This window comes from Zygosaccharomyces rouxii (genome assembly GCF_000026365.1).
Source record: "Zygosaccharomyces rouxii strain CBS732 chromosome D complete sequence".
NCBI lineage: Eukaryota > Fungi > Ascomycota > Saccharomycetes > Saccharomycetales > Saccharomycetaceae > Zygosaccharomyces > Zygosaccharomyces rouxii.
In genome coordinates, this window is record NC_012993.1 from 1,047,228 (window position 1) to 1,073,465 (window position 26,238).

Genomic DNA, 26,238 nt, shown 5'->3' on the forward strand with positions numbered 1-26,238 from the left:
CTCCGTAAATAACAAGTTGTATGACAATTTGGCCGAGTGGTTAAGGCGAAAGATTAGAAATCTTTTGGGCTCTGCCCGCGCAGGTTCGAATCCTGCAGTTGTCGTAATTTTTTGTGGGTATTATCTATAATATATAGTTGACTCAAGAAGGATATGCGTTGGAACGCCAGAATCAACACGACTCTTTTAGGCTTCCTCGACAATGGATCTTTCATGGATCTTTCATGGACCCAAATATCCCGTAAACAGAAAAGACCTGTAATTATCATCGTAACAAAGAGAATACACGCCAACTACCCAGTGCGGTACCACTTGTCCTAGCTCTACAATACAACAACTAACTGCTTTTGGTTTGGAGGCCCCATTGTTAATACAGGTAAGATTTTTAAAATTTTCTTTTAATGTCTACTCCAGGTGTCGAACCCGGGAAGATCCAGAATTTTCAAAATTAGAAAAACGTTTCCAAAGACGACCTGCTTACTTTTTTTTTGAGATTCTTTTATATACAATACGAACTGAAAGATAAATTGTCAAAAATAGTACGGGATTTACACTAATTATTTCTAAAAGTATTGGGATAATAACTCTAGTGACATTTTTGTCCATCACACCGTGACTGTCGAAATACTCATTTCCCAATTACCTATATTTGTGCCTAGTATCTGTACTTGGAATGGTCCCGCACATGCTAATACGACATGTGTGGTTGCTACTCTTTTGTTGGACTCTGGTACAAGCTCTTAGTGGTAGTATTGGACTCCCGTTTGGCAACACAAATGGGAACTCTTACAATCTGGCAGGCTCCAGTGCTCAAACGACGGGTTCAAATGAGGGTGATGATGTCTCCTCAAATATAGTAACGAGTTCCACAGCATATACATCTGCAGATCCCTCTACGAGTAACCAAGCTACACCATCTACTAGTAACGATAATACCCAAAATAATCAAGATGGTTCCAGTACATTTGATTCAGGGCCCAGTGGAAGCAGCCCTGTATTATCCCGAATCACAAGCTCTATTGGTAGTACTGGGAATACCCCATTTCCTTCATCTACTGGTGACTATTTGCATGCTTCATATGGTGGGAATTCAGTCTTGAATTCGCCTGAAAGCTCTGGTTCTTCATACGTTTCAAAGACCTCTAATAGTATAAGCGGTCCTACCCCAAAGCATCAATTGGCGTCATCAAATGGTTTTAATTCAGATTCTGCAGGCAGTTCTGAAACCTCTGCATCATTGCCACATACTGATTCTTTATCAGGAGGCGAATTTACAACACAGGATGATCGCTCACAACAGTCTGGCAGCTCAAGTGGTTCAGCATCAGCAAGCAACACAGAGCCAGCAAATAGTTTTACCTCATCAAGTGGTACATTACCGGCTAGTGGTTCCACACCCAGTAATTCTTCACCTACTAGCAATTCCCAACAACCCATTGGTTTAATATCTTCAAGTAGTTCAGAGCCAGAAAGCAGCTCAATTTCTACTAGTAATACATCACCAGCTATTAGCCCTTCGGCTACCAGCGGCATACAACATTCTAGTGACCCAACATCAGCCAGCTGGTCAACCTCAGAGGACGTTTCAAAATCAACAAGCAGCCCGGAACAGGAAAGTAGTTCGGCATCAACTAGCAGTTCCACACCGGTAAGTAGCACTTCCCCTAGCAGTTCAGCACCGGCTAGTAGTTCATCACCTGGTAGTAGTGTGGTAACTACCAGTAATTCTGCTACACCCAGCAGTTCTACACCAGTAAGTAGCTCTTCTCCGGGTAGTTCAATACCAGCTAGTAGCTCTACGCTGGCTAGTAGTCCTGCACCAGCTGTTAGCATTACGCCAGCTAGTAGCTCAGTGCCAGTTAGCGGTTCACGACTATTCAGCAGTTCGACCCATGCATCAGGCAGTAATTCGCTTACGTCCACAGAGAAAAGTGCACTTGACCCGGGCACTTCTACTAACGCAGGTACAGCAAGCAAATCAATTCTTTTAAGCGGTTCTTATCCAACTGGTGATTCACCTTCAGGAACTACGTCATCTGCGATTGAAAGTCTGAGTTCAAAAGCTCCTGTCTCGTCATTGGGTAATTCCATCCGGTCGTTTAGTCTATGGCCAAGTACTTCAGAGGCTTCTAGCAATTCTTTTTCACAAGGTAGCTCAGGCCCTACAAGTACTGCCAATTCGGATACATTAACTGATAGCTCTAGAAACTCGGCTTTCCCTAGTTATTCGACAAAGTCCAGCAATTCAGAACTTGCCAGCAGTTCGTCGCCAGAACCAGCTATTGCCACGAGTAGTTTGCAATCCTCCAGTGCACAATGGGCAGGTAGCTTACAGTCTTCTTCGCAAGCGCCGAACCCTACTACATCTTATTCAAATTCTGGGTCTATCACTCACTCGAGTATTGCTGCCGCGGAAAAGAGTGCCACGTTTTCAAACTTTCCAAATGATAACTCTTTTTTATCCAAGTCGAGCAACGGGGCTACAACATCATCTGCTCCAAATTTTGAAAGTTCTTCAAGCGCAGCCCCCAGTTTATCGTTAAATTTTGACCTCAGTTACAATGGTTTAAAGATCGGAGGTGGAGCCTCAAGTGGTTCAAGGACATCATTTGCATCGAATTCTATAACATCTTTAGGCACGGCTTCCGAGAAGTCCTCCTCATACACCGCAAGTGTTTCGAACTTTCCAAGCGAAACGTCTAGCGAGCAATCGATTGGGTCCAAAAAAAGTGTTGTAGGTTCTTCAGATCCGGCAACCGTCGAATCCTTCTCTGGTACCACAAATTTACCAACTTCTCCAAGCAAAACTTCAAGCGAAGGGGTGACATCATCTGGACAGACTACTGGGGAACCAACAAATTCAGCTTCAAGCAAATCATTCTCTATTACTACAAGTTCTCCTGGCGCAAGTTTTCGTGAGCCTTCCTCTTATACTTCCAATGCTCCGATCTCTTCAAGAGGAGCTACTGGTGAGTCGTCATATGCGGGAACTCTTGGACGTCCTACAAATCCAACTTCCAGCGAATCCTCCTCTCAATCCACGGAGATTCCCGCTTCTAAAAGCAGGACTACAAGTGTGCAAGATACCTCCTTTAGACAGAGTTCTGCAAGTTCTTCAAACATAGCTTCTGGCGAGTCGTCTCTTCACACTACAAGTGCATCAATCTCTTCAAGTGGAATTTCCAATGATGCAAGGACATCAACTACACCAAATACTGGTGGTTCTTCCTATAAAAGTTCCAGTGCATCATCTCGCGATCCCATAATCTTTCCAATTACACCAAGTAGAGGATCCAGTGCGCTGAGTACATCATCTGACCAACATACTGTAGTTTCTTCGGACGCAACTTCTGGCAAGCCTTCTTCCTATACTACAAGTACTCCGTTTTCTTCAAGTACAGATAACGTTTCAAGTGGATCGTTCTCTCGTCCTCTTACTTCCCCAGCTTCTTCAGCTAATGAGTATAGCACGCAAGAAACCTCGTCCGGCGAAAATACAGCTGAAAGGTCAAATACAGCTTCAGGAGGGTTGTCTTCGGAGATTCCCGCTTCTACAAGCAGGACTACAAGCGTGCAAGATACCTCCTTTAGACAGAGTTCATCAAGTTCTTCAAACATAGTTTCTGGCGAGTCGTCTCTTCACACTACAAGTGCACCAATCTCTTCAAGTGGAATTTCCAATGAAGCAAGGACATCAACTACACCAAATACTGGTGGTTCTTCCTATAAAAGTTCCAGTGCATCATCTCGTGATCCCATAATCTTTCCGATTACACCAAGCAGAGAATCCAGTGCGCTGGGTACATCATCTGACCAACATACTGTAGTTTCTTCGGACGCAACTTCTGGCAAGCCTTCTTCCTACACTACAAGTACTCCGTTTTCTTCAAGTACAGATAACGTTTCAAGTGGATCGTTCTCTCGTTCTCTTACTTCCCCAGCTTCTTCAGCTAGTGAGTATAGCACTCAAGAGACCTCGTCCGGCGAAAATACAGCTTCAAGGGAGTCTTATTCGAACACTCCAAGTGTCCCGATTTCCCAGAGCTTTTTTGGAAAGACTTCTGCAAGCTCTTCAAATCCTACAACGTCTTCCTATGTTTCGAATTTTCCTGCATTCTCTAGTAAGACTTCTAGTGAACAAAATTCTCGAGCATCCACAAAATCAAGCTCGAACCTTGCCCAATCATTAACATCTACATCAGACTCCCTAACCCAAGTCAGATCCGGAATCTCGAATCAAATTGAAAGCTCAAGTACAGCTCATTCAAAAAGCGCCAATGAAATAAACACATCACCTTTTGCAACTGAGAGCTCCTTCACAGGAGAGTCGTCTAAATCAACTCCAAGCAGCTCTGCATATAAAGGAGAGGGATCTTCTTCCAGTCTGCAACCAAATACTTTACTCCAAAGTTCGGGATCATCTGCATCTAGTGGAACGTCTCAGGGTGAATTAGGCTTTACCAGAAGTGAATCTGTTGTCTCCTCATCTAGGAGTCCCTACTCCAGTCAATCGATCAAATTAACAGAGACAGCTAGCCATTCTGGATCTTTCATGGGAACCGGGTCTTCAATTCCGCTGAATTCGATTTCCGGGAGTAGTCAGAGATCAGAATTATTGAGCAATTATCCAAACACAGGGCCTACTAGTTTAACAAGCGACTCTCAAGTAGAATCAAGTACACTTACAGGATTACTTTCCTCTACTCCTAGTCGTATAGGGGCCTCAACCCTTCTTAGCTCCCCGACCAGCACATCATCTTCTGGCACAGCAGCCGAGCATGCAAGTAGTCATGCCAGCTTAACTTCCTATGAAACTTCCTCATCACTCGAACCATCGAATGCCATGAGTACCTCAACCCCAGCCTCTTCTATGATCGCTTCATCGAGACCATACTCCGGGATTTTGATGTCGGGAAGCAGTAAGAGTTCGGTGATGGAATCAACTACCGCGGCCGAAACATCTCAGTCTTTGGAGAGTGGATCAGTTAGCGCACCGACTAATTTAGCATCTCAATTTTCGTCTCAGCCAACCAGACTTTCGAGCTCATATATATCTACTGAGACAAGTTCGCCTGTTACGGGAACTCAGATCTCTTCAAGACTTGTTCGATCTAGTGGAATTTCGAGTCTTGAATCAAGCACTTACTCGCGGTCTGGTTTTGTAACGACTGAGAAAGCTTCTTCTGAAACTCTTTCTTCGCTATCCACAAGAGGAGAATTGTCCTCCTTATTTGAAAACACATCAAAGGGGACTACAACACAGTCTTCCAATAGCCTCATGACTGCTATGGGATCTTCATCCCAAACTATGGCCCCTTCTGAAGCATCGGGACAACATACTAAAACGGTCAGCTCAAGATCTAATTTAGAATCTCAAATTAGTTCACCATCAAGCTTACATACAGGAAGCTCTTTGGTACCAGTGAGCACCGACGTTAGTGATCAGTCAACTAGAACTTTGAGTACTCCTATACCCGATGCTAGTGCTTCCTCTACTGAAATTAGTACAAGCGATACAAACGACGTGTCTTCTTTGGTTTCTCCAAGTACTATCACAAACATTGGATCTTCTGTTCCAAGTGCTACTTCTGCACCTACGGAATCAAATACTAATTGGTTACCTTACAGTATTATCATGCAATCTACACCTTCCCCTTCTTCGGCACCATCCTTTAATCCTGAGGTCACAGCTACACTTCCACATGCGATAGCCCCCCAGACTCCGGTTTCAGAGCCGCCCAACTCTAGCACAATTACCATAGGCTTCAAGCGTCAAATTGATTATGATTTTCTTGTTAATAATCCTTTATCTTCCGCTCAAATATTTACTTTCCTACCAGATGTTTTAATTTATCCATTTAATTATGACCAAAATATTGACAAAGGAACGCATACTAACGAATCCTCTCATTATAAAAGGAAAACAACAACTTTGCAGCCTTATCGTGATGTAATGGTAAGGACTAACAAGAAGCACAAAGTTCAAATGATCAGTACAGCAAATGTAAGCGTGATACAAATAATGCCCATGTTAAGTCGAGATAAAAGTTACTTGGTGGCAGTTGCTGAACTATACTTTCCAGCTCAATACGTTAACAAACTCAAAGATTATATGAAAAATTCAAATTCGATGCTTTATAATAATACCAACCCTACACTTTTTGCACTTGCCGATCTAATTGATCCTTCGATACCACTGACAGGCATGGTAGATGATAATGGTGATGTGAATAATGGAGGGTCTGGGAGCGGTTCCTCCGGAGAGGGTAATCATGCTTCTCAAAGCCCTCATTCATTTCAAAATGGAAATGAAGATAATGGAAATCTGGAGACAGCAAATTCAACAAGTCACATCACTGGTGTAATTACTAAAAGACTGGCCATATTTCTGAACTGTTTTGCCTTTGGAGTTTTGCTGTGGATTTTGTCCTTTTTGTTCATATTCAGGAAGATCCGTAAAGTGCAGCCCCCAGAAGAAGGTGAAAGTTATGCTGAATTAGATACTAGTGGGGATGTACTCAAACTACCTAGTGGTTCTGGCGAAGACAATGCAAGTGGATCTTCATCAGGCCCTCAATTTTTCCAGGAAAAGGCTACCAACAACGATTCGCAGAACCAGGAGACAGTTGACAGAAATGCGACTCCTAAATTGGAAAACTCAAATGAAGGTATCGGTGGTAATGCACAGTCACCAATTTCTGATGATTTGATTGTTACTGGTGAGAATACCGTCTATAGCACTCTTCATGGGTTGGAATATTTTGTGGATGAGGATGGACAATTTCACTATGCCGGCAATAGGCAGATATCTGATGAGAGCGGTACTACTAAGGATGAACATGATGAAATTGATGATTTCGATAAATACATGTATGCTGGATCGGAAGAAATGTCAGTGCATGTAAGTGAAGCACCAGAAGTGGATATGAGCAGTCTGGAAGTAGATGAAGAAGGTAACTTCGTTTTGATGAATGATGAAATATACGACAACTTACAAGAAAACAGTCGATCCGGCTCAGGCAATAAGAATTCTGATACGGTGGAAAGTTATAACAACAATCATCTGTACAAGATGACGAGGAGCTCTGACTCTGAAGGTGTTACTAAAGATGCTTTCTTGTCAAGTGACGAGGGCTCCCCAGAGATATACGGGTACGGTACTGAGGCCGGTGATGAATATATGATCCCAAGTTCAGTTCATGATTATGGCAATTTGGAACCTGCAACCGATTACGATCAATATTACTCTCCCCCCTACATGATTGGGAGCTCAACAGACGATACCAACAACAATGGCCTGACAGATTTACCGTTAGATTTTGACGAATACATGTACCAAGAGGGTGATGGGGATGCTCCCTATATCTCTGATATGGATGACGTTCGCATTGAAGACATCGACGATGGTAAAGTTGATGACTTACAGATTGATGATTTTGATGACTTGGATGAAGAGATGTATCAAAGGTTATCTAAAATAATGATAGAACGTAGTATCGCAAGGAACAGAGCCACTGGCCAATCGAATATAGGGGTTCCGGAGAATTTCAGAAAGACAAATGTCCCCCCAATGCCATTCATTTCATCAGCATCAGCTGCATCTACTGATACCACTGGTATGATTACTTCCTCTTCCAAACCTAATTTCAACAGCTATGCTGCCACCACCGATACCATCACGAATGCTCCAGATAGAAGCATCCAAGGTGCCAGTACGAGTATGATAGGCTCTACAAAATCCAAAAGCAAGCGGAAGTTATCCGGTGGTGAATCAAGAAAATTAAGCATTTCGGGGCCTATCGAGAGTAGGAATTCCCTCGGTTGGTATTGATACGATATTGTGCTTTTTTTTTCATTTTTTTATTCTCCTTCATCTTTTCTCAGTTGTAATGACTGTCATTGTACATATATACCCAACAACAACAACAACAAAAAAAAAAGCTGTTCTTTATAAGTATTCATAATTTAATAACCACGATGCATTGTTTTAAATTATTTTCCAATTCTTGTAGAATTATTTTTCAGATTCATGACTATGATTATCTCTGAGGATTACCGATTAGATGATTATTGAGTTGTAATTTTTCACAACTCCGAAGTACCATGATACTGAAATGAGCCCAACATAGCCAGTAGTTAGAATCATTGACACATAATAAAGGATGCGTTTGATGTGTATAAAGAGGCTGAAGAGGACAGAAAACTGGCCTTCTAGGAAATTGAAGCTCGGCCTAATATCAACAAGTTCTATCCGTTAGTATTCCATTGATCTACTTCAGAGCTTCCCTTTTAGATGAAGAGGTCTACTACGAATCCTGAGAGCAGTGGCTCCAACCCTACTAAATGGCGAAGAATATATAAGGCCTGTATTAGTTGCCGGAATAAAAAGATGAAATGTGACATGGGACCGTTGGATAACCCTCATGGTCCTCCCTGCATGCGCTGTAGAAGAGAGAACAAAGAATGTATTCTGCCTGAGAACAAGAGAAGAGGAAATACAGACACAGAATTTAAACTAGGCAAGATTGAAAATGGATTAGTTGGTGTTATGAACAAAAGTGAATCTGAGCAGAGTCTACTGTCACAAACAAGAGCGCCTCCTCCTAATGGTAGTACAAGTAATAATTTGGATTTGGTGGATCCCAAATGGAAATTTGAAATTGGCACCATGTACAATGCATTAGAGTTCTTAGCAAAGGCAGCTGGTTCTGTTTCTAAGGAGGAACCTATAGAAATGAAATCTCCTCAGAACAGAAGTGATTTAGGCGTGGGAAATATGCCTGATACTGCATTAAATGGAGTTATGAGCGACAATATAGGGAACTTAGATATTTCCGATGAAAGTTTCCTAGCTCCTCTGACCACAGCGAATGGATCACAGCGAGCTGCAGCTCCGCTCATAGAAAAATTGAGTAGCATGAGACCTAAATCTTCCAAGAAGTTAATAGATGTTGATTATATTGGACCATCAAAATTATTATCAGAAGACGAGGCCACACGGTTGATAGACATTTTCTTTCTAACCATGCATCCATTCTTCCCTCATATTCCCTTGCAATTGCAAGATCCTGATGAACTGGTAAGGTATCCAATTTTGTTATGTGCAATTCTTACCATATCGGCTCGCTATAATCCTTTTGGTGAATTAGGTTTTTATGATGGTGAAGCTCATAATCGAAATATTGAAGTTCATGAACGGCTGTGGATCTACTGTCAAAGGCTCATTTCACAAACAATTTGGGCAGAAGCTAGTACCAGATCGATTGGTACCGTACTAGCCTTTTTGTTATTTACAGAATGGAATCCACGGGCCATTCACTGGAAATGGTCAGATTATGCTAATAATCCTGAATTAAATGATGTTACTAAGAGGGAAACTCATGGTGCCAATACACCTCGAGACACTGAAACTTTCACAGGTATGGCTGCTGTAAGAAGAAGTGATCGTATGGCATGGATGCTTATAGGGGCCGCAGTAAGATTGGCTCAAGATATGTCCTTTATCGATACCAGCTCTAAAATATTTGTGGCAACTCACATTGCAGAAGCCCATACCGCCATGAATTTGAACCAGAAATCTATTTTATCCGAAAGTTTAAGTGAAGTGAACAGAGAAGTTCTGGAGAGATTAGATGACATTGGTAATGAGAATTTTTATTTAGAACACATTCTACAAAAGGACGAAAGCAAGGAGAGATGGACCAATTTTCTACAAAATGTGAGTGAAGGACGCCGTGCTAAAGGTACAGGCCCTTTAACAGACATGGAACGTGAATTTCTAAATGATGAATATGTTCTCTACTACGTTAACGCCCGCAACGATGCCTCTTCAAAATCTTCCTTGACCTTGCCGTTCCCATTAAAGTTTTCGCACCCGCAGAGGGCCAAGATTGAATTGCTTAGAATCCTAACTATTGGATACGAATCCATTTACTACGAGAGTGAAAAAGACAAAACTCAGCTTATAAACGGTAATCCAAAAAGAAACTTGGCACTTTTAGAGATCATTTCGACATTAATTGAAAAATGGCATGCCACGTACAAAGACCTTCTAATACCAGCAAATGCTACGCCATGTTCCTTGGATATGGCTCGAAACAAAAGAGCCGTTCACGAACTCACTCAACAGATTGATAGAGAAAGCCTTTCTTGTGATTACAACTACTGCCAGCTCTACATCTATTCATTGGCACTACAAAATGATGTGAAGAACATGGATTTAAAAATGCCGGAAATAAGGAAGAGCGCAAGATATGTGGAATTGGCCTATAGGGCGGCTGAGGGAATTCTAGATTCTGCCGAACGTATCCATTCGCTAAAAATGCTTCGGTACATGCCCGTTAGATGGGTTACTCGTATTGTAAGAGCAGTGGCATTCCTTGTTAAATGCTATTTAGTTTTAACCAAGGACGGTTTGGCGGCTAATCCCGTGGCGGGAACTATTTTAAGGCTTACGGTAATTCCTTCTGAGGAAACAGTCCCTATTATTGAAAGAGCTGCTGTTACCCTCCAAGAAGCTGCACCGGACGAAGTACATTTAGGTATGCGCTATTCAAAGATTTTAAAGTTCTTATGTGCCGAGGTCAAAATGCGCACACAGATGAGTGAACGAGATGAAGAAGCAGAAGAGGAAAGGAAACAACGCCAACAGCTAGAATGCTATCATCGGCAACCGCGTGAAAGGAGACAACAACACGCACAACCGGTCATATCTCAAAGCCATAGCCCACCTTCACCTTCTGTGATGCTAAATTCCTCCATGGATCCATATAGCCCATCTGCGCCGCCTGCCGATCTGCCATTTGAAGATCCTTTCGATTTGTTCGCTGCAAGTGATGATATTGGTCTTGATTTTGTGGATACATGGACAGAAATGATAGAAAATCGTTACATGCAAGATGAACTAGGTAACATAGAGAGTTCTCGTGGTGAGAATTAGCCGCCGTCAGGTATACACCATCCAATAGCGGCTAAACTGCGTTATCTTTATTCCCCATTCGGTAAAGATAAAAATCTTATCTTCACATAAGAAGGGGAAAAAAGGGGGGGGGGGGGGGGGGGGAAATCCGTCAGCGGCAAAAAACAACGTAAACATTTAAGACAAAAGGATATAAAACGACTTTTTAAAAAAGAACTACAACAATGTTGGGAATATTATGAACTCTGCGATATAAGAAGAAGTAATTAAGGAACAAGAGGGACATACACAGCTTCTCTGTTTGTCAAGAGGCCTGTCTGATTATCATAGTTTGCCACTCGCACTGTGTTTACCCCCCTGGGGAGAATTCAAGGGTAAACAGTTGGAAAAACAGCATGCCCTTAGTAGGGCCTGTTGGTATAGGACAGTGGTGCACATTTGGTAATATGCAAACCCATAGCCGCTGATACGGGGTAAAGGCAGTGTGATTGAAGACGAATAGGTCATGTGACATACATTCATGTAAGTTTGTTCGTTAAACGTGATATGTAGCGCCATACGTGTTCGATTTCGAAGGAATGCGGATTTTTTGGAGGACAAGAAAATGAGGGGTGCGCGAATTTAAGGGCTGCGGGTGAGCCGTGTCAACCAACAGGATAAACACGCACCCCGCAGTAAAAGGAAAAAACCGAAGCAAAGAAGCTTATAGTCGGAAAAACCACGCAAGGATACGCAGGGAACTCTGCTGCAAGGCCAACAGGGCAGCAGCGGGAAATTATAGCGTGCTGCCAATTACGAAGTGACGTATTTGTTTAGGGGCTATCCCTGGAACTTTTCCAACAAATCAAGCTAAACTAGACTGGTGATTCAAGAGCAACGGCTGAACCGGCTTAGCAGTCCGATGTGATTAGTGAACGATGCAGGAGGAAAGAAGGTAACTAAAAAAATTTCTCGACGCCTAGTCGCAGTTGTTGCCTTGTGGATATAGCGGAGAAGAAGGCAACGTAAGCGACCTACTGGGCTTGTTACGAGAGGTAACGAAAAAAAAAAAAAAAAAAGGGCTCACTTCCTGGCTGCACAAGACCAGTGACGAGAAAAGAAAGGAAAATACCAATCGCCATCATTTAATCTCTTCGAGCATCGAGCTCATTTTCGAAGGCAATGATAATTAGTGGTGGTTAAATGAGGAGAGAGCTATGAGAGGGAAATTTTGAATAAGATATTTTTTTTTTTTGTTGAAGTATTTTTTTTCTTTTTTTTTTTCCTATTCCTGTTTTTTCTCTATCTGAATTTCCATTCTTCCTCTCCTTCTGCATTTTAAAGGCTCATCTTGCCAAATGAACCATAGCTAGGAGACACCATTAAAAGGGTTCGGGATCTTTATTTGCAGGGTGTCAGAAGTGGAGTCTTTTTTTTTTTTTTTTTTTTTTTTTTATTTCATTTTCACACGTTGTTTTTCATTTTTTTTGTTTTTTTTTTTTTTATTTATCGACAACGAAACAACCGCCGGGGACTTGGTCAAGAGGGAAGTTTGAAGATTAAATAAGTCAGTTGAGAAAAAGACTCTTGATTATCAATTTTGAAGTACTTTTTTTTTTTTTAAGTCCTGGGTATTTCATAAAAGAAACTAGGGCCCTTTACAGAGAGTGATGCACAAGTCCGTAAGAGTCGGAGATTACTTTTCAAATGATGACAACGGTCTTTGGTCATGGTACCTTACAAACATCAGGAATGGTGACTTTGAGGAGTTGACACGAAATCAATTAAAACATTCACTTTTCAAAAGATTTTTACGTACCTATTTGGAACCTACGCTTAATGAAAGGAAGGATACCAAAGTCTTAATCGTGTCCATTCCTGAAGATGTTCGTAGAGATATAACACTGTTGGAATACTTTCTAGGCGATTATCTTAATTTGGACAACATGGAAATTACCAAATTAACCACTTCTCGTATCTATAACCATGAAAACCATTATGTCGTTATGGATAAAGAGAATAATTTTAAAAACTCAAATTTTTTACACTTTGCCAGTACCAATATTCAAACAGGAAAAGGTTTCACTGGTGGAGAGTTAGCTGGTACTACGGTTGCAGCACAAGCTGAGAAGAATATATCACCTACAGAGTCGGCGAAATTTAGAGCGGGACAAGGGCTGGAACCATCGGACGATACGGAGGGTGATGAAGAATCTCTGGTTTTCAATTTTACCCATCGTGATCATCATTTAACACACCCGCTGCGAGCTAACGGCAAGGAACAAGAAGAAGCGGTAGGGGTATCTCCATCATGGAATCCCCAACAACAACAGCGATTGCAAGAACACAATGCTTCCAACGATGAAATGGCATCGATCGATAGTTACAATCTTGGGTCAAATTCGTCACGTGTAGTGGAAAGTTTCAAGGGAGAGCCTCTTACTTTAACTATGACTAGAACAGAAGATTTTTCATCATCGGATGAGTACGATAGTTTGGCTTCGAGTCCTTCTTCAAGTGATACAGATCTCTCGTCTTTTGAGAGCTGCTCCTTGATGTCTATCTTACCGTCAATTTCTATTGCTGATTCGTTTGGTCACTTTAGATTGGTTCTACAATCTGTCTTATTCATAAATCCTACTAGTAATGAAATTTTTACAGCAATAAGGCAATCTAACAATAAACCTACTAAGGCCGACGTTGATGACGATTGGCTTCTTTACGATTCGCAATTTTCCATGCACAATTTACAGATGCTAACTTTACAAGATTTAAGTGAATTAAACAAGGGATGTCCCAAGGTCTTGTTTTACAGTCTTGTGGAAGTAGTTGATACACCGTCCCTGGAGGATGCAGACACTGAGTGTGCAACTATTTCTAACACGGCATCCACTTCTCTAAGTAGTGCTCCAACTTCAACATCTGTCTCGTGCGAACCTCGGGTTTTCTTCCCTTCAAATGTGAATGGTGATAATAGCGGCTGTCGCCTGGCAAAGGGTAATACAAATAGTTCTACCCTGGGACACAGATCTATCGTTACTACCAATAGTGCTGCAGATTGGCGGAGACAATCAGTAGAATCGAATGCCTCCATACGAAAATATGATTCTACAGCAGAAACTTACAAGGGACTTAATGCTACTCACGCTGTTGGAATAATGGAAAGAACACGAAGCACCCCTTTACCGACGGCTTTGAAAACAATCAGTGGTTCCGATCGACAACGAAATAAAAAATGGAAGGGGGAATTCAAACGTCGTGGACACGGCAACGCGATTCGTCGTTTTGCGGATGACAAAGGCTGCATCATATGCTAAGTTTCATTTTGCTCATTCCTACTCTGCATTTTTCAATAATAATAATAATAATAATAATAATAATAATAATAATAATAATAATAATAATAATAATAATAATAATAATAATAATAATAATAATAATAATAATAATAATAATAATAATAACAACAGTAGTAACAGTAATACAATAATCTTATATAATAAGGATAATGGAAACAATGAATGACACCACCAAGTCTCTTCAGCCAAGGCGGTATGGGATACGTCATCGTCTCATTTTAGTGGAGTGTTCGACCATTTTCGTAGTAGCAAGGTGCGTAAATCACCTGCGTGATGAACTTACCTTCATACCTAGTGGTGCAACCCACGCTGATCATTTCATCCCTGATGCTGCTAGTCAACAAATGATTTAAGTTGACATGAGGTATAATATGATTAATACCGCCAGATCCACCGCCTGGATAATTGTTCTTTTGGAATTCACTTATAATCCTATTCAAATAATAAGAATTCAAATAAATCGGTAGATCTGGTACTGGATATTTTTCCAAAAATAACTGCTCAGCGGTCTCTGCATCGAGGAGCCCGCCTTGTTGTAATTCAGTGAACAATTCATCTTGATTGCAATCTACAACTTGGTTTCCGAATCCTGCATTACTTGATGGATGTCCACGAGCCCAATCATAAGTTGGTGGTTCCATGTGCCCAAATGTAAAATCTTCGTTTTCATCGTTAGCTTTAGTAATTGGTGCTGTTTTAAACAGTTCAGGGATTTCATTGGAGTACTTGTACTTTTTAGGTTGCAATGCAGTATGCAGATCCAAGCTACTAGTGGTGCAGTTAATTGGTGATTTTCTCAATGCAGAGCTAGACCTACTGATCCCAGTGTAATCTGAATAAGGCGTATTGGATCTAATAACTCTGTTTGAAGAATGATGCATAGAAGCTAATGGTGGTCTTACATTGACTTTACCAGGAACAGGCTCCATCAAGACGGTTCCTTCGCTTCCTTGGTTTTCAAGGGACAATACTGATCCTGCAATTCCATTATTTCCAGCATTTAATGGTTGCCCAGAATCAAGTTCCACTTCATCTCGATAAGGTTCTACTTTTTCATAACCAGGAATTACTTCAAACCAGTTGACAAAATTCCCTACCGAATCGGTAGCAGTAGGCAAATAGTTTGAATGTGTTAGTTCACCATTAATTAAAAATTGTAACCGGTAAACCCCCACGGGTAACACCAAATCAGGTACAACCCATTCTTTAGTTTCTTCTTCGTATCTCATGGGGAATGTATTACGAGCTCCATGTTTTTGTCTTTCAAAACTTAAGGTAGATGCGATATCTTCACTAACCATGCTCATTCTATTTGTACCATCAACTGGTAGATGATCTCTCCATTTGATAGCAACATGAACATCTTGGGATGATCCTGAAACAGGTGATGATGACAATGATGATAACGAAGAGTTTCGATTTCGATCTTCCACTTCTCTGTGTTCCACGGAACCTTTTTCAAAAGAATCCATACTGTAGAATTTACCATGTTGCTGCAAAACTTCCGGACGAATTTTCCCAACGGCACTAGCATGTGGCATTATCATATCGTGAGGAATGGATTTCAGCTTCTTTACATCCTGTAAATGACCCAATTCCAAACTATCATATGAAAGACCACTTTGTCCACGGGGAGATTCAGATTCCAGATTAATCGTTACATCGTGAACTTTTGGATTGCCATGATTACCCAATGGTTCCAAAGTACTATTTTTTGAAATAAAAGCGTTCGTACTTGTATTATTGGTACCGCCATCTTGTTCGAGTGTCTTCGTAGCAACCAGATTATTATTACTATCGTTTGTTTCCTTATCCCTCTTACGCTTCATATCCCGCTTAATCACGTTATGCAGTAAAGATTGATTTAAAACAATATCTTTACTATGCAAATATCCATCATCACTGATATTATCTATATCTGAACTTTCAGGATCGGTATCGATCGAAGGGCGCCCGTTAGGGGTGGCAGGAGCTGTAGTCGCTGTAGCAGTAATAGCAGCAGCAACAGCTTGTCTTGGTAGTGGCTTTAATCTTCTATTATCGATTGGAGTGGTTCTTGTTTCCATATTAGCAGAGGAACCTGATCTTGATGAAGGTTGTTCACTTTCTTCCAAATTTTTCTTCAGCGCTACCACACTCTGCCTGTTATGAAATATCATATTGTCATCCATTGGGGGTATAGCTTCCTCCTTCGTAGGTTGTACAGTTGGTGTTGCAGGGCCTGGACTGAAAAACATGGGCCCAGTTTCGTTAGAAGATTTAATAGAAAGTCCTGCCATATTTTCTCTTACACTTTCAGTAGAGGTCTTTGTATCATTGAAGTCTCTTGGGTCATCATCAGCTGCCATTAAAGTAACGTTGTGATTATCGTTATTATTATTATTAGGACCTTGTGCGCCAGCGCTGGCCTCTTCTAAAGAATAATTTTTTTTGAAGAGAGAAGGGGGATGAGGAACGACATTTTGAGTTTTCCTTTTGAGATTACCCAAACCTGACGGTGCATGTCTGGTCTTTCTACTTGGGAACAGTTGTGAAGTGATACTACTTTGACGCCCTTTATCCACCTCTAAAAGATACTTCGTCTGTGAATAACGATTGCTACTATTATTAGACTCTTGAAAATTTTCTGAACCTTTGCGACCCACTCTCTGATGAGCTGACGGCGTATTGCCCATTATCTTTTTCCTTTTTTAATTTTATTGGTGGTGATAATTTAATTCAATAAATTAACCCAAATACAAAACGGCAATTTCAACGATTCCAATTATCATAGATTTTAAAACCAGGAAATGTTCTCGCAATACCTATATTCCTGAAAGACTAAACTTTTACCAGCTACTCACAGTCAATGTTCTTGTTTGATAATAGTTGATAGTAGTTGATGTGGTTTTGAAGTCATTACATGATAAGGGGCCCCTTCAATTGTTCCCCAGGTCAATTTTTTATCGAGCCAAAGTCCGGGTAACAGACACTGAACTCACGTTCGAACCCCAGAAAATTCATTTTTAAATAAAAATGAATATAATATAATAGCAATAGTAACAGTAATAATAATAAAAAAACGTCGGTACATCGTCAAAAAAAAAAATTAATAAAACTATATGTCTGCCAATTTGATTCTTCTTTCTTTCTCTTTTTGCAGTTTATTCTACCCTATTATTTAGAGCATACTGGACATCCTCTGCCTGTACAACAACACCCCTCTCCGAGCATTTGGCTTTTGCCATTAGCTCTTGGCATAGACCATCGATATCCATATCTGAGTATTTGGGATGTGAGGTGATTCTATCCCATACTTCACTACATTTGAGTAGTTTACCATCACTAGATGGAACGACGACATCAGAATTTGGTGCCTCTTTTCCTTCATCTTGAATTTTACCATCTTTAACATTATCATTAGTGTTATCTTTAACTTCCCCTGTTGTTACCGCCGGCTCCTCTTGAACCATTCCCGATGCCAAAAATTCATCTTGATCTGGAGATGTATTACCTTCATTTCCATTAGTGGTATCTCTCTGTGGATCATGTTCGATAAATTCTGCAAACATGTTATCCGGCTGCTGTTCCCTAAACAGATCTTGTTCTTCTGGAAATGCGAGTGAAGTATCAATGAAAGGCAACTCTGAATTTTTTTCGGGTGAATTCATACTAACAACAATACCCTCATCATCACCATCACCGCCATCGGTATTACTATAAGCATTTGTCTGCCTTATCGATGGATCAGATAAGTTCTCTTCTAATGTTGGTAGTTGTTGCTGAGGATCTTCAGATGGCGTATCCCAAGTGTTTGAGAATACTATGGGACTCTTTGGTACAGCTGGGGATGAATATGAACTCTTTTGCTTTTGTGGTATTGGACAATCCTTCGTACCACATACTTGACCTAACTTAGTGCAAAATTCTGACACTTGCTCATCGAACTTATCATTAAAATTGAATTGGTTAGAAAATGTGACACTATCATAATCTCCAGGCATCGTCGTATTATCTTCAAATAACCTACTATTCTCATTATTATTATTGGATTGATAAAATTGCGGTAGTTGTCGTGCATCATCATTATAAAAAACGTTGTCCATCCATCCTGTGGAGGTAGATCCAGGCGTGAACCCATTACTACTGCTAATGCTTCCATTAGTTTGGTTTATACTACTGTTATTACCAGTGCTACCTTTACGAATACCATCACCATTCGAAGGTGTTGAAAGACCATTCTTCGGTTTTAAGGAACTCGATGATTGCGAGGAAGATTTTGATGATGACCCCGGTGAGGGGAACTGCATTAATATATTATTGTTGTCATGTTGTTGTTTTGATCGTTGTTGTTCGCCATGCGAACTAAGATTGCCTTTGTCTTCACTATTCCTGTGGTCGTTATTAAATTCATTCTTCCAGGGGAAAGCGAACGTGAAAGACATTTTCCGCCGTACACTTTCTTCGATCTCTTTAGATTCAGAATCTTTTTTGTTCTGAGAAGAATCATCTGATTTACTGTTTTCAGTCTTTGCCAAATACTGTAATACCTGTGAATCGTTTGGATTTTCTGGTCTATACCTTTTCAACTCAGTTACTAACGTTACTAGTTGACTTCTTAAAAATTCTGTCTCCACAAGACTCTGTTGATTTAACTCCTCTAACGCATGCACCTTGTCCTCTAGTTCTTTCATCTTTTTCTCCTTACGCTCTCTAAATGCCCTTTGGGCAGCTCTGTTTTGCGCAGTACGTTTACTCTTTGCTTCACTGTCTAGAGGCTTCCTACCTGGTTTACCGCCCTTCTTACGGGGTTCGTCAGATGTTGGTGAATCATCTGCTTCATCTTCCGCAAAATCAAGACTTACGGTTGGTTCTAATGGTCTTTTTGCACTTGTAGTGCTCATTTCGTTCATTCGTTATGACTAAAGCTTTGGATGAAAGGAAGGAAATAAATGTAGTTCTAGTGAGATAAAAATGATAATAGCGGTGGTCTAAAAGCTTGAAGATACACTACACCTTCAGTCTTAACTTGGATCCACTAGGAACGACAAAATTATTTAGCGCCTTTATTAACCTTCTTAAAGCCTAATTTCAAGCTTTTGACTCAACTCTCGGTGGCAACTTCTTACTAAGAACCTTTTGAATTCCAGAATTTCAAAATTTAGAGTAATTTTTGGTCCGGGTAATGCGCTCTCCGATAATAGGGATATACTATCGGAGAAATAGAGGCTCTTTAATCGATGTTGACAACGCAATAAAGAGAGCTTAGTAGTAGAGGATATGATTAGTGGATGTAGCTTTTTTAAGCTTTCTAATAATACCAATTTTAGCGCTGTTACGGTTTTGAATATGAAAATAGGAACCGATAACTTCTTAACTTCAGATTGAGGAGAAAGGGAGTAAACTTGTAAGGATGAAGATAGGTGCTTCCTCTAGCTGTAAAATGCAGGTCGGAAATTAGAATCTCACTAGTTGTTTTTATCTCTTGGTGTTCTTGTTCTTGTTCCCCTAGGGCATCTTGGCCTTTCAGGGCATCGCATAATTTCACCTGATGAGTGTTACAGCCGTTCGTATGATCTACTTTTTATCCGAGAATGCCTGACAAAGGTACATAAATGTATATAGAGCAGTAGTTATATGAAATCTTGAAATCTTTCTCTCAAGTCTGCATGGTCCCTGAGAGACTGTGAATATAATCTCTGTAGTCTGGCGTGTGATAGAGCTAACAAAGTATTAGAAGATTCCAAATCGACATTAATCCATTCTAGTTGTTCTAAGTAGTTATGAGCAGCTTGTAGCCTCTCTTCCATCGCCCCGAGGGATTCTTTTATGTTTATCGAGAGGACTTGCAAAGATTTGTTCAAATCGTTGGGCAGAAGCACCGGGGATGACTGGCAAGATTCGAAACAGTCGCTAATTGAGTCCCAAATGGAAGTGGTCTCTTCAATTGTTAGCACACTTGGTCTAGAAGTTACAACTGCTGAATTCATTGCTTATTGGACTACGTCTCGCTAATTCAAGAATAAGAGGATCAGCGGTTGAGATGTTCTTATACTGATCGGGGCGGAGAAATTCCGGAGAAACCCTGGAGAGAATATGGAGAAACTATGGAGAAACTATGAAGAAACTATGGAATCTGTTGGTGAAATAGATTTGGCGATCTTTCTTTTGATATGCTTCCATACTTCTTTCAGTGTGGTATTGGTTGATACGGTATTGACCCTGATTTCCTGACGTAAAGGAGACAATGGGGGAGGTATGTTTATCCCCGCTCTAATATCTTTTTTTTCTTTTTTGACAGATATGCGTTTATCACGAACCCGTCGCCTTATACGAGCATTTTGCGTGTTTGCTAAACTGGCTAAACGAGATCTCGTCTATAAACGAAATTGCCCGTCTTTAAACGAGCACCGCCCGCAAGAAAGTCACGTGATATGATTCAAATTAGATCCCGCTGAAGAGGTGCATATACCAATTGATTTGAATTCTTATGAATTATATGCGACAAGGATTTAAAATCGTTACTTGACCTTTTTCACTGCCTTCCTCGTCTACCGCACCCTCACGCTCATCAACGACGGCTCGTTTAGGTATCGCGTATAAAGAAGGCATGAAAAAAGTAGAGCGCTAAGCTATCGAGTACCAGTTACTTCTCAGTTGAAGTGAGTAAAGAATAAATCAATTCGATATGTCTGCAACAATTCAAGATACTTCTGATCTAAGGCGGAGACAAGCTCAATTCACCGAGGAATTGCACGGTGATGATATTGGTTCAAAGAGCGGATTTTCCGCGTTCATTTCGAAGAACAAATCTGCTCAAAAGGAAGCTGTTGCCAAATATTTAAGACATTGGGATGGTAAAACTGATAAAGAAGCTGAAGAAAAACGTTTGCAGGATTATAACGAAGGTACTCACTCCTACTACAATGTCGTTACCGATTTTTACGAATACGGTTGGGGTACTTCATTCCATTTCAGTCGTTTTTATAAAGGTGAAAATTTTTACGCTAGTGTAGCACGCCATGAACACTATCTAGCTTATAAGGCCGGTATTCAGGAAGGTGACTTAGTCCTCGATGTTGGTTGTGGTGTTGGTGGACCAGCAAGTGAAATTGCACGTTTCACAGGTTGTAACGTTGTTGGTCTAAACAATAATGATTATCAAGTCGCAAAGGCCAATTGGAATGCCAAGAAGTTTCACTTACAAGACCAATTGGAATTTGTTAAGGGTGACTTTATGAAAATGGATTTCGATGATAACACTTTCGATAAAGTTTATGCCATCGAGGCCACATGTCACGCGCCCAAATTAGAAGGTGTTTACGGTGAGATTTACAGGGTATTGAAACCAGGTGGTACCTTTGCAGTTTACGAATGGGTTATGAGTGATAAGTACGACGAGAGTAATCCTGAACATCGTAAAATTGCTTATGAGATTGAAGTCGGTGATGGTATCCCCAAGATGTTTCCTGCTCAAGTTGCAAGAGAAGCATTGAAAAACGTGGGGTTCGAAGTTAAAGTAGCTAAAGATCTAGCCGACAATCAAGACGAGGTTCCATGGTATTATCCTCTAACGGGGGAATGGAAGTTTGTGCAAACCTTCGGAGATCTAGCCACGTTTTTCCGTACTTCTTACTTAGGTCGTAAGTTTACCACGTTTATGGTATACCTTATGGAATTATTGGGCATTGCACCACAAGGCTCAACTAAAGTGACATTGGCACTAGAAGAGGCTGCAGTAGGCCTCGTGGCAGGGGGTCGTGCCAAATTGTTCACCCCAATGATGCTCTTTGTTGCAAGGAAGCCAGACGACAATAAGCACGTTTGATTGTTTTCGGGTAAGAGCTATTAAGAAAAAAAAAAAAAAAAAAAAAAAAGCTGTATATTCTTTTATTATTATGGCTTCGTGTATGTGCTTACATGTGAAGAGAGATAAATTAACCATTGAGAATCCCCAGAGACGTTGTTATTGTAACTGTTACGGTTGCTACTGCTACTGCTACTGCTGCAGCAACTGCTACTGCTACTACTCGTGATAGATTAATTATTATTTTAATAAAATGTGCGTGGTATAAGCACTAAACAAATATCAGAATCGATTGAATTAAATGGTATAAATGTAGGCTGTTATAGCTTATGAAACCCTCCTTTCTTAATATTATTCTGTCTTGTCTGTCTGTTTTGTTTTTGTTTTTGTATGACTCGCCAAGCAAGTACTTCATCGCTCGAGGGTTCACATAGTTTTCCTCTTGGCATAAAATGTCTTTTTACGCGGCTGTTGACAATAGGTATCTAACCAAGCCAGTACTCAGAGATGTTCCATACAAGGCTGACGATCTCAGATATAAGGTGATAGGCCAGTCAAGAAAAGAAATTAGATGGTTTGATAGGAAGAACAGAGCAACCGCTTTACCTAACAGTGAGCTAAAGGAAGAAGAACTAGTTGATGGTCAACCTCGTAAGAAGAAGCGTAACTTTCGTAAATACGGTGCCATTCTCACGACAGGTGCGGGTCTCTTCAGTGATGGATATATCAATACATCAATTTCAACTGTATCAGCATGTTTGAAAAGGGTTTACAAGGATGAATATGCGAATTCAAGTGCGATGCAAAACGTTTCGTCAATTGCATTTGCGGGAACCGTTATTGGACAATTGTTCTTTGGTTGGTTCGCAGATTATTACAATCGTAAAGTTTCTATGGTTATTGGTACTTCTATTATCATTGTTTTTTCCATTCTATGTGCAGGAGCGTGGGGAGTTGGTACTACAGCCACACATGCGGGTGGTTTATTCACTGCTATTACCGCTTATAGATTTTTCATTGGTCTTGGAATTGGTAGCGAATATAGTAGTGGATCACCAGCAGCTGCTGAAGCTGCAAATATGTTACCAGCTGGTAAAAGAAATCGTTATTTCATTTGGTTTACTAATTTAATGCTTGATTTTGGTGGTATAGTGGCTTCATTTGCGGCATTGGTTGTTCTATGGATTTGTGGTGCTAATAATTTGAATACTGTTTGGAGAGTTACTTTAGGTATTGGTGCGATTCCTCCAATGTCGTTATTTGTCCTGCGTATTTTCTATAGGGAAAGTGATGAATTCCAAAAGCATAAATTTAATAGATGTATGCCATACTGGAGAATTATTAAATTCTACTGGTTTAGAGTTTTAACTACTTCCGTTATTTGGTTTCTTTATGATTTTTCATCCTATGCTTTTAACACCTATTCGACAATTATAATTCAACTTGTTATGGGCGATGATACATCCATGTACAAGTCCTTCGGTTGGAACGTCGTTTTTACACTTTTTAACGTCCCTGGGTCAATATTAGGATCAATATGTGCAGATTGGTGGGGGCCTCGTATCACATTGACTATAGGTCTTGTTGTACAGGCTATAATCGGTTTTGCACTGGCAGGCGCTTTAGAGACTTTAAAGAAACATGTAGCTGGATTTGTTGTCATCTATGGTATTTTCACTACGTTTGGTGAGTTTTCCGCAGGTGATAATATAGGTTTACTGTGTGCTACTACTGTTGCAGCTCCAGTTAGAGGTCATCTGTATGGTTTCTCAGCGGCAATGGGTAAGATTGGTGCTTTCGTGGGTACATATGTTTTCCCTGACATTATTAAAAACGCAGGTGGCTCAGGAACTACTAGTGGCCTTCAGGCACCTTACTGGTGTGCATCGTCCCTATGTGTCTTTAGTGCTATCATTGGGTTTTTCTGTTTACCGGATACTGATCAAGAGGCAGCATTAGATGAGGACAGAAAGTTCTTTGAGTACTTGAAAAGTACTGGCTACGACATTACTCAACTTGGTGATACCAGTAGTCAAGATTCTTCATATGATTCTGAATCTGTTACTACTGAAACTCAAGCCGTTAAGAGCAAAGAAGGTTTGGAATTTGCTGGTGAAACCAGTGGTGAAATCAAAAAGGGTTCTAGTGAATGGTAAGCAGAATAATAAGATTGTTTGTAAGTACGTAAATATGATTGAAGCTAAAATTTATCCTTTTTTTAATTATCTCAATTAATGATGGTAGTAACAATGACCTATACGTATACCGCGTGAAAGTTAACACTCAAGAACCAAAGGTTAAATCCTATTACAATTAGAAAAAGTTAAAAGGTGCTCAAGTACAAAGGATCATGTCAGATAGGATCAAAGTAGTTGTGAGAGTTAAGAAACCTCAGGGGAATCTACCCATTGTGTGCAAAGTTCATGGAGATACCATATCATTGATCAATGATGATAAGAAGGCGTTTAGATTATCGTCACCTCAGAAGAACGCCGCCAAAGAGTTTAGATACGATCATTGTTTTGGCTCTACAGATTCTGTGGATAGAGATCAATCAATAATATATGAGAGCTTAGTCCGTGGTTATGTTTTACACACTTTGGAAGGTTATAACAGTTGTATATTGGCATATGGTCAAACCGGATCTGGTAAAACTTTTACCATGATGGGGGAAAAGGGTAATGAAGGTATTGTTCCCAGATTTTGTCGTGAATTGTTTGAAGTATTCCACATGTGTCATCAAGATGATCAAGAGTCTGATATAATCACCGATTTCCAAGTCAAATGTTCATTCTTTGAGATCTATAACGAACAAGTGATAGATTTACTATCATCTTTGAGCCAAAGGAAATGTAAGATACGAGAAAGACATGATCACAGTACTTTTGTAGAAGGTTTGGAAGAAATTGCAGTTCATAATGTGGAGGAACTCATTTCTTGTATCCATAAAGGTAACGAGAACCGAACTGTAAGATCTACGAACATGAACCAGGAATCAAGCAGATCTCATGCTATCTTTCACATTAGTGTTAATCAAAAGGAGACTCATAAGAAAACGGGAACTGTCGTAGAATGTCATTCCACCTGCAAATTGGTTGATTTAGCAGGAAGTGAAAGATTAGGTAGTGCGGCCGCCGATGGTAAAATAAGACAAGAGGGAACGAGTATTAACAAATCATTGAGCATATTGGGTAGAGTAATTTCCCTATTGGCGGAAGGTGATAGACAGAGAAGTCAAATGATACCCTACAGGGAATCTGCACTCACTTGGATTCTGAAAGAAAATTTGGGCGGTAACAGTAATACATGCTTAGTTGCATGTGTGTCACCAGAAAACTACTACGAATCATTATCTACATTAAGGTATGCTTCTTTGACCAAGAAAGTAAAAACAAATGCAACCATTAATTCAATGTCACATATTGAACAGATGGAAGAATTGAAGGCGAAGTTACGTGAATTGCAAAAGATGATTAATGATAAGAAACCTACAAGTGCTCATCAACATACTTTGGAAAGACGCATGGAAGATATTCAAAGGGCTAATTTTTTCCTTGAACAAAGAATGGCCAAAGAATCTCAATTAGCTGATCAATCGTTACAAACCGCTAGATACGAACGAGATTTACTGGCTTCAATGGTTTTACAAATGATTGAATCATTCAATTGGAATCAACCTTTAAATGATCAAGCTGCTGAACTATGGGAACGCTCACAGAAATTACAAAATTCATTCCAAAAAGATAGATCGTTCTTTGATGTTACATTACAAAAGTATTTTACTTAAGCCGTCTTAAACACAAGGAAAGCTAATGTCCCCACATAAAAATACATGAAATGACCCTTCTCGTGAGTCACATAACTACCAAAATTTTTTCCAACGATAACATGCCAAGTGTTTCCATATTTCACATCCAATTGCTTCTTAATGGATCCTGCAATGTCCCGCTCCATCTCGAAATTGGCTAAAGCTTCCAACGTTATATCAAACACGTTGTCCCTCAATTCATCAGCCTATCATCAGCTTTTGTTAGTAAATGAAAGTCTCTGCATTTTTTTAATTATTGCTTCACATACGATATCTGATGCCTTTAAAATGGCTACGAATATAATGAAAACGTTAGTAAAGTAGTTTCAACAAGGGTAAAATGGAAATACAAGGAATCACATACGCTTATTATTGACGCTTGCCATTG

General features: G+C 40.2%; 9 protein-coding genes and 1 non-coding gene across 10 annotated transcripts; 7 read left to right on the top strand and 3 right to left on the bottom strand.

The window, feature by feature from the left end:
• The first annotated feature begins 22 nt into the window (after window positions 1-22).
• ZYRO0D12474r lies at window positions 23-104 on the top strand. Its single transcript has one exon. It is a non-coding gene; the product is annotated as a tRNA-Ser (tRNA).
• A 569-nt stretch (window positions 105-673) lies between these two features.
• HKR1 (Hkr1p) lies at window positions 674-7,831 on the top strand (the record flags this gene model as incomplete). Its single annotated transcript, XM_002496930.1, has 1 exon — window positions 674-7,831. One exon carries the CDS (start codon window positions 674-676, stop codon window positions 7,829-7,831), a length of 7,158 nt encoding a protein of 2,385 aa, XP_002496975.1.
• A 462-nt stretch (window positions 7,832-8,293) lies between these two features.
• Window positions 8,294-10,939, top strand: ARO80 (Aro80p; the record flags this gene model as incomplete). Its single annotated transcript, XM_002496931.1, has 1 exon — window positions 8,294-10,939. One exon carries the CDS (start codon window positions 8,294-8,296, stop codon window positions 10,937-10,939), a length of 2,646 nt encoding a protein of 881 aa, XP_002496976.1.
• Window positions 10,940-12,567: 1,628 nt separating this feature from the next.
• GIS4 (Gis4p) lies at window positions 12,568-14,214 on the top strand (the record flags this gene model as incomplete). The annotated part of the gene is made up of 1 exon (XM_002496932.1): window positions 12,568-14,214. One exon carries the CDS (start codon window positions 12,568-12,570, stop codon window positions 14,212-14,214), a length of 1,647 nt encoding a protein of 548 aa, XP_002496977.1.
• Window positions 14,215-14,474: 260 nt separating this feature from the next.
• SIP1 (Sip1p) lies at window positions 14,475-16,931 on the bottom strand (the record flags this gene model as incomplete). Its single annotated transcript, XM_002496933.1, has 1 exon — window positions 14,475-16,931. One exon carries the CDS (start codon window positions 16,929-16,931, stop codon window positions 14,475-14,477), a length of 2,457 nt encoding a protein of 818 aa, XP_002496978.1.
• A 468-nt stretch (window positions 16,932-17,399) lies between these two features.
• ZYRO0D12584g (uncharacterized protein) lies at window positions 17,400-19,139 on the bottom strand (the record flags this gene model as incomplete). Its single annotated transcript, XM_002496934.1, has 1 exon — window positions 17,400-19,139. The coding sequence occupies one exon, from the start codon at window positions 19,137-19,139 to the stop codon at window positions 17,400-17,402; it is 1,740 nt and encodes a 579-aa protein (XP_002496979.1).
• A 1,784-nt stretch (window positions 19,140-20,923) lies between these two features.
• On the top strand, window positions 20,924-22,063 carry ERG6 (sterol 24-C-methyltransferase; the record flags this gene model as incomplete). The annotated part of the gene is made up of 1 exon (XM_002496935.1): window positions 20,924-22,063. The coding sequence occupies one exon, from the start codon at window positions 20,924-20,926 to the stop codon at window positions 22,061-22,063; it is 1,140 nt and encodes a 379-aa protein (XP_002496980.1).
• A 431-nt stretch (window positions 22,064-22,494) lies between these two features.
• GIT1 (Git1p) lies at window positions 22,495-24,198 on the top strand (the record flags this gene model as incomplete). Its single annotated transcript, XM_002496936.1, has 1 exon — window positions 22,495-24,198. The coding sequence occupies one exon, from the start codon at window positions 22,495-22,497 to the stop codon at window positions 24,196-24,198; it is 1,704 nt and encodes a 567-aa protein (XP_002496981.1).
• Window positions 24,199-24,392: 194 nt separating this feature from the next.
• On the top strand, window positions 24,393-25,829 carry ZYRO0D12650g (kinesin family protein; the record flags this gene model as incomplete). Its single annotated transcript, XM_002496937.1, has 1 exon — window positions 24,393-25,829. The coding sequence occupies one exon, from the start codon at window positions 24,393-24,395 to the stop codon at window positions 25,827-25,829; it is 1,437 nt and encodes a 478-aa protein (XP_002496982.1).
• On the bottom strand, window positions 25,826-26,236 carry DYN2 (dynein light chain; the record flags this gene model as incomplete). The annotated part of the gene is made up of 3 exons (XM_002496938.1): window positions 25,826-26,056; window positions 26,120-26,142; window positions 26,215-26,236. The coding sequence occupies 3 exons, from the start codon at window positions 26,234-26,236 to the stop codon at window positions 25,826-25,828; spliced, it is 276 nt and encodes a 91-aa protein (XP_002496983.1).
• Window positions 26,237-26,238: the final 2 nt, after the last annotated feature.